This window comes from Macaca mulatta, chromosome 4 (genome assembly GCF_049350105.2).
Source record: "Macaca mulatta isolate MMU2019108-1 chromosome 4, T2T-MMU8v2.0, whole genome shotgun sequence".
Taxonomy (NCBI): Eukaryota; Metazoa; Chordata; class Mammalia; order Primates; family Cercopithecidae; genus Macaca; species Macaca mulatta.
This window is the reverse complement of record NC_133409.1, coordinates 69,656,324-69,670,588: the sequence shown is the minus strand read 5'-3', so window position 1 is coordinate 69,670,588 and position 14,265 is coordinate 69,656,324. Positions and strand designations below refer to the sequence as shown.

Sequence of the window (14,265 nt, the reverse complement as noted above, 5' to 3'; positions counted from 1 at the left end):
TTTATACTCAAACCTGTATGGACTTGATACCAGAATCTATGATTCAAGCACAAGCATAATTCCATAGACCAGACCTTAGGGCTTTTCATTACTGAAACCGTTTATGAAAGAGGGGGCCTGAAAGAATAGATTTTATGTCAGTATGGATATCACTCCATTCTTGTCATCAGCTTTTAGATTTCTTCAATATTCTACAACAACTAAATTTAAAAGAAGTAACTTACCTACAAATCCTTCTTCACCAACCAGTTTCAGGGCAATTTTATCAGCCAACACTGAAGAGTTGCCGTGAGCAATGTTAGCAAAAGGGCCCGCATGCACGAACACAGGTGTCCCCTAGAGAAGTGAAAGAGCAAATCAAAATCCCAAAAGACAAATAGAAGCATGGAAACCAAGATCAATTTAGGGCAAACAGGCTAGGAAAGCTTTTATGAATACTGCATATTTAATGCATAAAATATTTCAAAGACAGTCAAAACACCCTGACTCAATCAAAGGACCAAATCCCCTCCGGATTCTAGAAACATGTTATTCAACATTTAATGCTGAACCTGAGACACAAAACTGTGAGAATATAGTCACTTCCTTCCAAAATATTGTTAAGCCATTTTGTTAGTTGACTCAATGACCATGAAATAAATTATTTACCTTATTTTATGTTGCTATGCACTATATTTTTCAAAAGAATGAAATTAAACCCTGATAGTATAAGAAGTGTATTTATTTATTTTTTAAATTAAGAAATGATTCCATTCAACAAAAGGTAACCATAAAAATCAATACAATTGGCTGGGCGCAGTGGCTCATGCCTGTAATCCCAGCACTTTGGGAGGCCGAGGCCGAGGTGGGCAGATCACCTGAGGTCAGGAGTTCAAGACCAGCCTGGCCAACAGTGAAACCCGTCTCTACTAAAAATACAAAATTTAGCAGGGTGTGGTGGTGTACCCCTGTAAACCCAGCTCAGCTACTCGGGAGGCTGAAGCACGAGAATCACTTGAACCTGGGAGGTGGAGGTTGCAGTGAGCTGAGATCGCACTCATTCCAGTCTGGGTGACAGACCGACTCTGACTCAAAAATGAAAAAAATAATAAATAAAAATAAATAAATAAAACCCAGGGACACATGTTTATGAATATGTAAATATGTATGTTTGGTGTTTATATCTCTGTCTTATCTCACTTCTATCTAGATTAACCTTTTAAGTGTTCTGAAGAAAATATTTTTAAAAAGAACTTAAGTCTCCATCCCCTCCTAACCTTGCTGGTCTTCTGATGTCCTTGCCCATAATAAGCTAGTGGAGATGGTCAAAGTTTGACGAGGACAAGGTCACAAACTCCGCCCTGGATGGGCAGCTGGCTTCACTCAGCTACAGGCTGCCAATTGTCTGAGAAGCACCCAGCTTGGGTCTCCAGGGGACAGAAGTGGTGGGGGCTGAATCCGCACAAGCACATTGCTCTTCCTGGGATAACCACCCCAAACAGCTACTAGATCCTCAGCAACATTTTAATTTAAAAAAGCAAAGGACTTTTATCCTTTGTAGACTCTCTCTTATTTTTCAGGCTGGATACTAACCTATTAGCGAAAGCATTTTTAATTTGTAATTGATGAATAATAATTGCACCTATTTATGACGTACAATGTTCTGTTCTAATACATGTATATAGCATGGAATGATTATATCAAGCTAACCAACGTATCCATCACCTCACAGATTTATCCATTTTGTAGCGAGAACATTTAAAATCTAATTTTTTAACACTTAAAACATGCACAATGCTTTTTTCTTTTCTTTGAGATGGAGTCTTGCTCTGTCACCTAGGCTGGAGTGCAGTGCTGCCAACTTGAGTCACTGCAACCTCTGCCTCCTGGGTTCTAGCGATTCTCCTGCCTCAGCCTCCCCAGTAGCTGGGACTACATGTGCATGTCACCACACCCAGCTAATTTTTGCATTTTTAGTAGAGATGGGGTTTCACCATGTTAGCCAGGCTGGTCTCAAACTCCTGACCTCAGGTGATCTGCCTGCCTCAGCCTCCCAAAGTGCTGGGATTACAGGTGTGAGCCACCACGCCTGGCAACAATCCACTTTTATTAACTATGGTCACCTTGCTGTGTAATAGATATTGAAAACTTATTCCTCCTGTCTAACTGGAATTTTGTATTATTTGGTCAACTTCTCCATCCCCCACTGCCTCTGATAACCACTATTCTACTCTTTACTTTGCAAAAGCACTTCATATTTTTGTATAAATGTAGCTTTAGCTAGAAATCACAGAATCAGATAATGTTGAGAACACGAAGAGGCCAACTTCTTTATCCAGAAAGTTAAGGTCCAGAGAGGCTAAGGGAATTCTTCAAGGCCACGGAGGAAATTAATAATTAAGTCAAGATTAGGGCTCTGGTTTTAAAACTCCCAGTATGGAGTTCGCGAGAAAAAAATACTGGAACGTCATTGTTAGACATCCAAACACAGGTACACACACACTTGCACACTCAAACATGGATATAGCTATAAGATACAGTACATCGAATTAAACATGTTGCTTAAAAAATTCTATGACTAACTCAAAGGCATACACACATTTATCTTGAGTTCTGGGTTTTATTTTATATGCAGAACACTTAGGAAAATAAGGCAGGAACTGTTTTGCTATGAATATTCTCCATAATGGCCCTTTCAAACATTTCATAAGATTAATATTTCAATTACTTGTTAGCTTACCAGAATTCTAAGCACTTAAATGTGAGCAGTAAAAAGTAAATAAATATATGCACAAATAGAAATGTGGCTAACATGACTGAAGAACTGAATTCCAAATTTTATTTAAATACAGGTAATTTAGGTTGAAATGGCCACATGTCCAGTGGCCGCCATATTGGACAGTGTGCTCTTGCATGTGGAGTTTCCATCAATGCCACACATGGCTAACCTCTGGGAAAATGTTAAAAGCTCTCATTGTTTCTTGTCTTAAGTCTTCCTCAGTCTGGCGATACATGAGAAGCACTTGGGGTACCCAAGCCTTATCCCCAGACATTACGTTCACTGGGTCTGATGGGGAGTCCGGCATCAATCAATATTCTTAAATCTTCCCAGGAACTTCTCAAGTGCAGTCAGGATTAAGAACTACTGGTCTCCTAGCAACCTACAGTGATGTAGCCCTTGATGACCTCTTACCAGACTACAACCAGGTGTGTTCAAATGTGAGCAGGAAAGCATAATCTACAAACTAGTCAATGATTTTTGGATTACCTGCTGAGATAGATTCCTAGTCAATGATTAGATACATGAAACCCAGAGTGACAACATAGGATCAGGGTACAAGAGTTCATGTTGCAAATATTTTAAGTGAATGTAATGTTTTATTTTGTAAAAAGGTCCTTATCTTTTAAACTAATCTTAAAACAGCCTATGCCTTAAATGAAATGGATGACATGGAACATCCTGAAGATGGTATCTTCATTTGCCAAGTGACAGATTCAGAAACAAAACCCAAGTCCATATAATCATCTGGCGAAAGTGGTTTCTCTATGGAAAGCTTTGTTTGCTTCCTATAAATACATGCTTATTCTTTAAGGGATGTATTATAGTTACTGTGGATTTCTCTGTTTTCTGACCAACAAGAAACTTGTCTGTGTACCTTCATACTTCGTTTAGGATGAGGAGTTCTTGTGTCCTTGTAGTTTGGAGAATTTCCCCTTCTCTCCCTAGCAAGCCCAGTCCTGTCCTGTATATGAACAGTTTGAGCACTTGTTTTTTTTTTTTCTTTTTTTTTTTGAGGCAAGGTCTCAATCTGTCACCCAGGCTGGAGTGCAGTGGCGAGATCTCGGCTCACTGCAACTTCCGCCTCCTGGGTTCAAGCTATTCTCCTGCCTCAGCCTCCTGAGTAGCTGGGATTACAGGCGTGGTCCACTACGCCCAGCAAATTTTTATATTTTTAGTAGAGGCAGGGTTTCACCATGTTGGCCAGCCGGTCTCAAACTCCTGACCTCAAGTGATCCATCCGCCTCGGCCTCCCAAAGTACTGGGATTACAGGCATGAGCCACCGCGCCCGGCCTGAGCACTTTTTGTAATACAATCTAAACTTGTTATTTCTGTGTTGCCTAATAAATCAGAGATTCAGAACCCTTAAAAAGAAAATAAAAGTCAGGGCAATAAGAACTGCTTGGGGCAACAAATCTACTAATTCATTCATTAAATGGAAACTAGACTTTCCATTTCCTAGGTTTTCAGAGTGGGAAATATCTCAGAAGCGCGAATGATTTCTAATAGAAAAAAGAATTATTTACGCTGGGCACGGTGGCTCACGCCTGTAATCCCAGCACTTTGGGAGGCAGAGGTGGGCGGATCAAGAGGTCAGGAGTTCAAGACCAGCCTGGCCAACATGGTAAACCCCGTCTATACTAAAAACACAAAAATTAGCCGGGCATGGTGGCAGGTGCCTGTAATCGCAGATGCTCAGAAAGCTGAGGCAGAAGAATTGCTTGAAGCTGGAAGGCAGAGGTTGCAGCAAGCCAAGATTGCACCACTGTGCAACAAGAGCGAAACTCTGTCTCAAAAAAAAAAAAAAGAATTATTTAAAACAAGAAAATGATTAGCACTAATAATAAGTATTCATCTTTGAGGGAGAAGTGTTATGAAGGAATATCACATCACTTCATATTTTTTCTCTCTTATTCAGTTATTTATTAATAAATGTGTATTTTTAAGAGAATGTAGTAAAAATAATAAGCATTCACTTAATTAATCAACAAGTCTTTACTGAGCCTCTAATAGGTGTCAGGCACTTTCTAGAAGCTGGAGATATGGTGGTGAACAGGATGGAAAAGGTCCCGCTCTCATCCCTGTGGGAGGAGAAATACAGAACATGGATAAGGAAATAGGAAGCTCTCAGCATTCTGTGCTATGCACTGCAATGACAGCAGACGGATGGGGGTTGTATATTCCTGTGGCTTCTCTGAGCAGTTGATGCTTACATGACATGAGACCTGAGGGAGGCGAAGGAGCTGGACATGAGAGTATCAGGAAGTGGCCCAGGTAGTGGTGTCAGCCACGCAAAGGGCCCCCAGAGGATGAGAGATGAGGATAAGGGAGGAGGGAGGGACGAGGGCCAGATCCCAGGGGCTTTTCAGACCAGGAAGGAAACACGGAAGAACTCGAAGCAGGAAGGCAACAGGGCTTGATTAGGTTTCAGTCTCTACGACTGCTGAGGAGAGAGAGTATTTGGGAAGAAGAGTAGCAGCAGAGAGACTAGTTGGGAGGCTGCTGCACTGCTGCAGGTGGGGCGGGCTGGCGGCTAAAGCCGGAAGGAGGGAGGCATTGAGCGCCGTGGACAGGGCAGAGTCATGTAACCCAGGACGACTTGGCAGGAACGGAGACAGGAAGTGGGGAAGGGAAAACAGGCCTCAGGATCATCCCTGGGTTTCTGCCTTGAATGACTGGGTAGGTTTCAGGGAAGTATCGAGCTGGAAGGAAGTAGGAGGTGGGTCCTGGTTTATGTATGAGTTTGAAATGGCTTTTACCCACCCACATGGCTCCTGGTAACTACACCTGTAAGTCTGAAATTCCAGGTGCATGATATTCCAGACAAGAGTTTGGGAGTCATCACCCGGCTAATCCTGGAGGAGAACGGGGTGAGAAAGGTGAAGGGTCATCAGAGAAGCCAGCAAAGCAGAGGAGGAGCAGTGAACAGGCCTGGGGAGGAAGGGACCCCAGACGCCAGAGAAACCAGATGCTCCCGAAGGAAGACAAGGGCAGCTGTGTCAAACTGCTGAGCTTCTCTGAGGAGGGCAGAGCAACAAAGACTTGGTGTCTCCGAGGGACAAGTGACCTGGACAAGGGCAGTCAGGAGAGGTGGAACCCGAGGTCAGTTAACATGGGGACCCCAATGACAGACAAGAGCCAGGCAGGAGCTAGACGAGGATGCAATAGGGCGGGAGGTTTTTGAAATGTTCTTGTTTGCTTTTTAAGATGGCCTACCTTTGAGGACACGTGCCTGCTGGCAGAAGGATCAGGGGAGAGGAAAGATGGGAAGGACAACCTGCTGCAGGACGGCGTGGCCTTGGCACCTACGCATCCTGCACCCCTCCCCTGGGGCTGCAGACACCTGTTCAAAGGTGTTCAGTCCTCCCTTCCTCAGCTCAGGGGACATCTTCAGGCTGCACCCTCACTGGACACCTTCAGAAATGGTCCCCCCATGTCTTTCTATTCTCTTTTTTTAAAAGACGGAGTCTCGCTCTGTCACCCAGGCTGCAGTGCAGTGGTGCAAACTCAGTTCACCGTAACCTTCGCCTCCTGTTCAAGTGATTCTCCTGCCTCAGCCTCCCAAGTAGCTGGGATTACAGGTGCCCACCACCATGCCCAGCTAATTTATTTTGTATTTTTAGTAGAGACGGGATTCACCATGTTGGCCAGGCTGGTCTTGAGGCTCCTGACCTCAAGGGATCTGCCCGCCTTGGCCTCCCAAAGTGCTGGGATTACAAGCGTGAGCCACCGTGCCTGGCCAGTCCCCCCATTTCTGTCATATTGGTTCTGATATGGTTTGGCTCTGTGTCCCCACCCAAATCTCATGTCGAATTATAACCTTCAGTGTTGGAGGAAGAGCCTGGGGGGAGGTGACTGGATCCTGGGAATGAGTTTCCCCCTTGCTGTTCTCATGCTGGTGAGTGAGTCCTCATGAGATCTAGTTGTTTAAAACCGTGTAGCACTTCCTCCCTCGCTCTCTCCTGCTCTGCCATGTGAAGACCTGTCTGCTTCCCGTTTGCCTCCCACCATGATTTTAAGTTTCCTGAGGCCTCCCCAGCCATGCTTCCTGTACAGCCTGCAGAACTGTGAGCCAATTAAACCAATTTTCTTCATAAATTACCCAGTCTCAGGTAGTTCCTTACAGTAATGCCAGAACAAACCAATACGGGTTCCTAACCAGATCCTCGGTTCTTTCTGCCCGAGATTGCAAAACACATTGCTGCCCAAGGCCTCTGCACTAAAGGTAACCCTCTGTCCAAATGCTCTTCAAGACACATGCATGGCTCACCCCCTTGGTTTACTCAGCTCTGTGCTGGTACTGCTTTAACAGGCGGGCAGGCACAGACACACACACCCCACGTCACTGTGTCCCTCAAGGCATCTGATTTTTCTTCTCCAGACCTTACCACCAACTAACATGCTGTGTGTTTCTTGGCTTGCCTTTGGCCTGCCTCCTTCATTGAAGTGGAAGCTTCAAGAGGGCAGGGACGTTGAATAGTTATTTCTCTGCTGTGTTCTTTGCCCCTACTATACTGTACTGGTCCATGTGATGCTTTAAATAAATATTTAATCTTCACTGTCGGGTTAGTTGTTGCTACTTTCACCATTTTACACGGGAGAAAATTGAGGCTGAAATACAAAATAACTTACCCCAACTCATGGTTAGTACATGGCACAGCGACCATTCAAACTCAGCTTTCTATCAGCTGAATGAATGAATAAACGGATGGATATTTTGCTGCCTTGCTGCTGCGTTCCCCCAACATACTTGCCTTCTGCTCACCTCCACCACCTCCCTTTGTCCCACTGCAGCTTGAGGACAAATAGGCCATTTGTACCACTTGGTGGTGCAAATTTTCCCCCAATTCCCATGTTTATTTACTGAGATGGAAGGGAGCCAGAGGACTGGCCATGGTGGGATCATTTATAGCATGGAAACTGGCAAATGCTATAACCCAGGAATTCTTTCCCCAGAGTGCTGACTGTTGAACACTCACCAGGACATCACTGTCTCCCTAGTTCCCTACCCCTACCCTTCCATTAGTCTCTACTCAATTTGCCCAGAAACTGCCTCTTTGTTTGGGGTTTGGGCCCAAACCCTGAGGTCTCACTAGCTAGGAGTCGGGAATTAGACAATTACTAAATCAAAGGAGTATGACTAGAAAACCAGATTGAAATGGAGATAACATGACAAAAAATTTAAGTTCAGTGAAGACAAGAGCAGGGCACGTCATGTACAAAAACAATAGCCTTATACAGTGGAATGCAGTATGCTTTCCTGGAAAGCATTTCTTGGCATTTACTGTATTTTGCTTGGAAACAAATAAACAACAATACAAAAGCAAACCAAAAAATCCACAACTCAATGATGATGAGAGATTAAGGGAAAACAGAAACTGTATTGTAAACATGGCCATACAACCTATTGAAATGTTAGACAGACATTGACATTCTTTTTTTTTTTCTTTTTCTTTCTTTTTTTTTTTCTGAGATGGAGTCTCGCTCTGTTGCCCAGGCTGGAGTGCAGTGGCGCAATCTCAGCTCACTGCAACCTCTGCCTCCCAGGTTCAAGCGATTCTCCTGCTTCAGCCTCCAGAGTAGGTGGGACTACAGGCGCGCGCTACCACACCCGGCTAATTTGTTTGTATTTTCAGTAGAGACGGGGATTCATCATATTGCTCAGTCTGGTCTTGAACTCCCGACCTCATGATCTGCCCACCCTGGCCTCCCAAAGAGCTGGGATTACAGGCGTGAGCCACCACGCCCTGCCTCAGACATTGACTTTCTAAGTTTCTACTCGGGTCAATTAAGCCAAGACATAACTCATATTAAAGAAGCTATGAATATACTTTAAACTTTTTTTTTTTTGGTTGGCCAAGAAGTTATTCTGATGCTTCTTCATAAATTACCCAGTCTCAGGTAGTTCCCTGTAGCAATGTCAAAATGGACTAATACAGGTTCCTAACCAGATCCTCACTCTTTCTGAGATTGCAAAGCACGTTGCTGCCCCAGGTGTGCTCTATGCCTGCCTCACATTGGCTAAAAATGTTCACACTGTGTGGCAATTCAGTTAATACAAACAATTACTATAAGAGGAAAACCACTTACTTCCAGGGTCTGCATCAGGTTTGGTTTTATTGCATCTTTCATCAAAACTGTCAAAGCACCTGTCACCCCCTACAGGAGAGAGAAAAACATTAGAGTCCCGACAAAAGATCATCCTGGCAATGGCTAACCCCTTGGCGCTTCTCTCCAGCCTGCTTCTTGGGTGGGCGTCCCCACAGGCAACCCCGGGCCACAGGGGACAGTGCTGCTGTCTCTGTCCATCCCTCCCCATCAGAGCTGAAAACAGATGTCAGTCATACTAAGATGTGAACGGTGATAGGGAAATAGCATTTTGAAGGACATTTGACCTTCTTCCGAAACCTTCCTTGATGGTGTTTATGAGATTTTCCAGAAAACAAATCTTTCAGTGCAAGAAAATGGACTGGCAATTTATGGACTGTGTGTTTTCATAATCAGAGGCTTTACTCTTGCTCAAAGAAATAAGGTGAAGAACAGAAACAAGGCTCTGTACAGAGCGGGAATGAAGTAGGGTAAAGGGAAATGTCTAAAATCGCCCACTCTGATTTCTCACCATCTCTACATCAGTCATTCCAGAGAGAGAATAACTCAACAAACTACCACATTTGAAAGCTTTCTAGTTTAGATCTGAAAGGCTTCACGCTATCCCTCTTCCTATAGTCAAGCTGGTGCCACTTATACATGAAATAAGGCGGCTTCCTTCCAATCCTAGGAAGTACTGGATTGGGTTCCTTCTAAGTCCTCTTTCTCTATTACTGGATGAAGAAAAGACAGAGAAGAGAGAGAACAGGGATGATGCATGAGAATTAGCGGGAAAAATGTGCCAAATAAAGGCCACAAGGCTAAAGTTTATTATTACTTTTTAACGTGATGTCACTATTCACATTCTTTTCTTTTCTTTCCATTTTTTTTTTTTTTTTTTTGAGAATGGAATCTCTCTCTGTTGCTCAGGCTGGAGTGCGGTGGCATGATCTCGGGTCACTGCAACCTCTGCCTCCAGGGTTCAAGCGATTCTTCTGCCTCAGCCTCCCCAGTAGCTGGGACTACAGGCACGCACCACCACACACGGCTAATTTTTTTTGTATTTTTAGTAGAGATGGGGTTTTACCATATTGGCCAGGCTGGTCGCGAACTCCTGACCTCATGATCCACCCGCCTTGGCCTCTCAAAGTGCTGGGATTACAGGTATGAGCCACTGTGCCCGGCCTTTTGTTCTTTTTTTTCCAATTCCATCTCGCTTTGTAAAGACCTTAACTGGTGTCTTGGTGTTTTCAACATATTAGTTATTGGAAGGCTATAACATGAGCAAATGCCTGTGATGGTAGCTCTAGCGGGGAAAACAGGGTGCTATCCCTTGCTGTACATAGCATCGGAAGACAGTGCCATTTTCCCTCAGTATGCCACGGCGCTAGCAGATGCAGTGGCAGCATCCAGAGAATCTTCATGACTCCAAAGTGCATTACATTCTCCCTGTACTTTTATCACCAACAGTAGTAAATGTTTCTCGCATGTGATTGGTTTCTATTTTTACAATATTTAATCATTTAAAAGGTGTAAGAAAATCCAATCTATTTTCTTCCTTAACTTCAAATTGACAGATAAAGCTCTATGTATTTATTGTGTATAACATGATGTTTTGAAGTATATATATGCTGTGGAATGATTAAACCTAGCTAGTTAACTTCTGTATTACCTCACGGTTATCATTTTGGTGGTGAGAACACTTTATATCCACTCTCTTAGCAATTTTCAGGAATACACTGTTATTAACTATATTCCTATATAACTGAAATCTACCTCACTGTATAACACACATATGATATGAATACAACCCACTCATTATACATACACGAAGATGGTTCACTATGAAAACTTCAGGACACGCTGGGCATAGTGAAATACACCCTGTAATCCCAACACATTTGGAGGCGAAGGTGGGTGGGTCACCTGGGGTCAGGAGTTTGAGACCAGCCTGGCCAACATAGCAAAACCCCATCTCTACCAAAAATACAAAAATTAGCCAGGTGTGGTGGCAGGCACCTGTCATCCCTGCAACTCAGGAGGCTGAGGCAGGAGAATTGCTTGAACCTGGGAGTTGGAGGTTGCAGTGAGCTTAGATTGCGCCACTGCACTCCAGCCTGGGCAAAAGAGCAAGATTCCATCTCAAAAAAAAAAAAAAAAAAAAGAAAAAAAGAAAAGAAGAAAGAAATCTTCAGGACAGGAAGGCTCAGTGAGAGTTGTCCTGTTGTGCTAATGCAGAGCAGGTGAAGAAGAAGAGCAGTTTTCCTACTTCTCTGCACACTATCCTTGCTTACACTTCCCAACCAAATAAACTGATTCAAAAAACTAAAGGAGGAAGGAAGTTAAGAGGGATGTTTCTGTTGGATGTCTCAGGTAGGTTTCTACCTGCTCATCTTTCTGGGACACATCTCAGCACCTGTGCTGTCACGTGCAGGGCAAGCTCTGCCACCCTTTGTGTGCTGCTAGCAGTCCACACTCTGTGTCCCTTCAGGAGGGCTCAGACCATTCTTCCAGGGTATATCAGAATCATGCATGTGGCAGAAACCTTCAGCAGTTCCTAAAATCCTCCCTCAATTTTCTATGGGTGGTCAACTCTCAATAGCTCCCACTGGATGAAGCACAATTTGAATAAATTAGGTACCTTTTGCAAACAAGAAACACAAATGATAACTAAAAAGAGTTTATTAAAGAGATAAATAAAGAGTTTATTTAAAAAGATAACTGAAAAGAGTAATCTTTGGGTTTCTTCCAGATCCAAGATTTTTACCATACACTCACACAAAAATACATTTAAGGGCTGGGCGTGGTGGCTCATGCCTGTAATACCAGCACTTTGGGAGGCTGAGGTGGGCAGATCACCTGAGGAGTTCGAGACCAGTCTGGCCAAACTGGTGAAACCCCATCTCTACTAAAAATACAAAAACTAGCTGGGTGTGGTGGTGGGCACCTATAATCCCAGCTACTTGGGAGGCTGAGGCAGGAGAATCGCTTGAACCCAGGAGGCAGAGGCTGCAGTGAGCTGAGATCGTGCCATTGCACTCCAGCCTGGGCAACAGAGCCAGACAGTCTCAAAAAAAAAAGTTAACAGGAAAGGTTGTTATTACACTACAAAGAGGAAGAAGAAAAGAAGATTAGCGTGCCAATTCGAAAAAGCACTAAAAAAGGCAATGGTGTTCCATGAAAGCTTTACAGAAAGCACCACAACTACTCAAAGGGGAACTAGAAAAGCAAGACTGATTGAGGTAGAGATTTGCTTTTATAATAAGAAACCCAAATCTAAGGCCCCAAATTAAATAATAAGCCAAGCTGGTGCCAGAAATGTGCCAATTTTAACTTTACCTTCCTGTTCATGGAAGCAGAGCCACTTCTTTCTGTTCCTTGAAAAGGTGATTTGCCCTCAATTTCAGGCAGGTATAGAAGGTACATTTTAAAAAAGTTGCCGAGTTACTGCAGGGGGATGACTCCTCCCCAGCCCAGGCAGAAGCAGAGATCAGGATTAGCAAAGACGGAGGAAAGCTCCTGAAAAAAATTTCACGTGTTTTGGTTGCAGCCAGGTATAAGCACGTCATGTTTGACTATGAGAACATTAGGAAGCGGTCAGACAAACATGCTTGTGAGGAAAGAAATGTGTGTAGAAACTTTTTCTGTATCTTCATTACACCCACTGAGAAAAGGAAGAAAGCCTTTCTTTTTCTGGTAACAAAGAACGAGGACTGCCCACTCCCTGAAGCTTCCGGGTTGGAAACACTCACCAAATCATCTGCTGTCACAGGCTGCCCACTTTTGTCACTGGCCACCACCATCCTTCCCAGCCGTGCCTTCATGTCCGCAAGGCTGTCCGTCAGGGCCAGCACCGCCATGATCTCGCTGGCCACTGCGATGTCAAACTGCGCCTGAACCAGCCCAAACACAGGTAGCAGTCAGTGACAGTGCCAATGGGATGGCCATTTCCACAAGGAGCTGGACTTCAGTCAAGGAGCAAGCGCAGGCCCAGGGAGTCTACCCTCCAAAGGCCATGCATGCAATTCCATCAGTTTTCTGCATGTCTGGACCATGCAGGGTTTGTGCCTGGTGCTCCCTAGGATGGCCTCCCACGGGCAATGTGCTCTTTGTCATGCTCTGCTCAGCAAGGGGTGGGCTGGGTTAGGACCCCTGTTAGTACTACCTGTTAGACCCCTGTTAGTACTCACAGCACTACCACATGGTGTGCTATTGTAGCATGTCTCAGACTTAATTGATTACTAATGTCATTATCAGTCTAGTGTGGTCATTATCAGTCTAGTGTGGTCATTATCAGTCTACCACTGGACCGCAAGCACCATGAAGGCAGGGACTATATTAGGCAGGTTCACTTCTGAATCCCCAGCATGGAGCTTGAAACCCAGAAGACATGCAATATGCATCAGATGAATTAATGACTAGCCTACGGACCACCTCCCCGTTAGTAATAGGTCTGTCAAGAAGGCTGCATTGTCTGTCTGGCGCAGAGATGAGGGGCGGTGAAAGATGCTGGCTTCCTACATGTGAGGCTACTTTCCCAGAGTTGGATCTGAACACAGCAGGGAGGGCACCCCAGTCAACTGGTGGCACAGACTCAATTTTCAGCTGCCCGGGAGGGTATGGTGACATCAGATCTTGAAGCTTTCAGCAGTGAAAGCTAGAGAGCAGAGACTTTTTGCAAAAAGTTCTAGGACTTCCTATTCCCATCTCTTGGCTCTGGCTCCATTGTTGTACAAAGTCCAACATGAAATAAAAGGGACACAGGAATGTGTACTTCCTCCTCCTCATAATTCAGCCACTAGGAATGTTTCTCTGGACAGAACCACTTCATTATGCCCCAGCTTAATTCTCTTCTTCCCAAGGGGAGTGTGAGCCAGACAAGTTCAAGCTTACGCAGAGAGAGAATGGCCATGCCCTGGTGGGATCACCTTATGAGACATTTTATTATCCATTTCCGTCACTGACAAGTAAGGAAATGAAGGAAATAAGGAACTTTCTGGCTACTTCCTGGTTGAGATTGCATTAGTCACTGATTTAGTGAAAAAATATTACCTGAAAGTCAAATACAACTATATTCAATTATTACATTCTCAATATAACTCATTCCAAACATAAGTGGTTTTTCAATGTATGAAACTTAGGGTTCTCTATACTACCATTCCATTATAAACAGTCCTTATGAGAAAATGACTAATACTGAGATTTTCTGTATAAAACACAAGACTAGACATATTCTTAAAATATTAGCTGTGTAAATAAGAATAATATATAATCCATATTCAAGCTCTTCATTTGTAATTGTTACAATTACAAAATTTCACATCTTGAGCATACAAAAAATGAAACCAACTGGGTCAATTGAGGTATCACTGTTAATTCACTTTAATGATTAAATGACATGCATAGCGGAAGGCTGCTC

At 43.8% G+C, this 14,265-nt stretch overlaps 1 protein-coding gene across 6 annotated transcripts in view; it reads right to left on the bottom strand.

Annotated features, from left to right (window-relative positions):
- Nucleotides 1-14,265, bottom strand: part of MTHFD1L (methylenetetrahydrofolate dehydrogenase (NADP+ dependent) 1 like) — a 231,075-nt gene that overhangs the window by 127,554 nt on the left and 89,256 nt on the right. For all 6 annotated transcript variants that reach the window (XM_015137112.3, XM_015137113.3, XM_028847236.2 and 3 more), the window contains exons 18-20: nucleotides 12,599-12,739; nucleotides 8,850-8,918; nucleotides 225-336 (exon numbers count right to left, since the gene is read on the bottom strand). In XM_015137112.3, coding sequence (XP_014992598.2) covers nucleotides 225-336; nucleotides 8,850-8,918; nucleotides 12,599-12,739 — 322 coding nt within the window. The remainder of the gene's footprint in view (nucleotides 1-224; nucleotides 337-8,849; nucleotides 8,919-12,598; nucleotides 12,740-14,265) is intronic.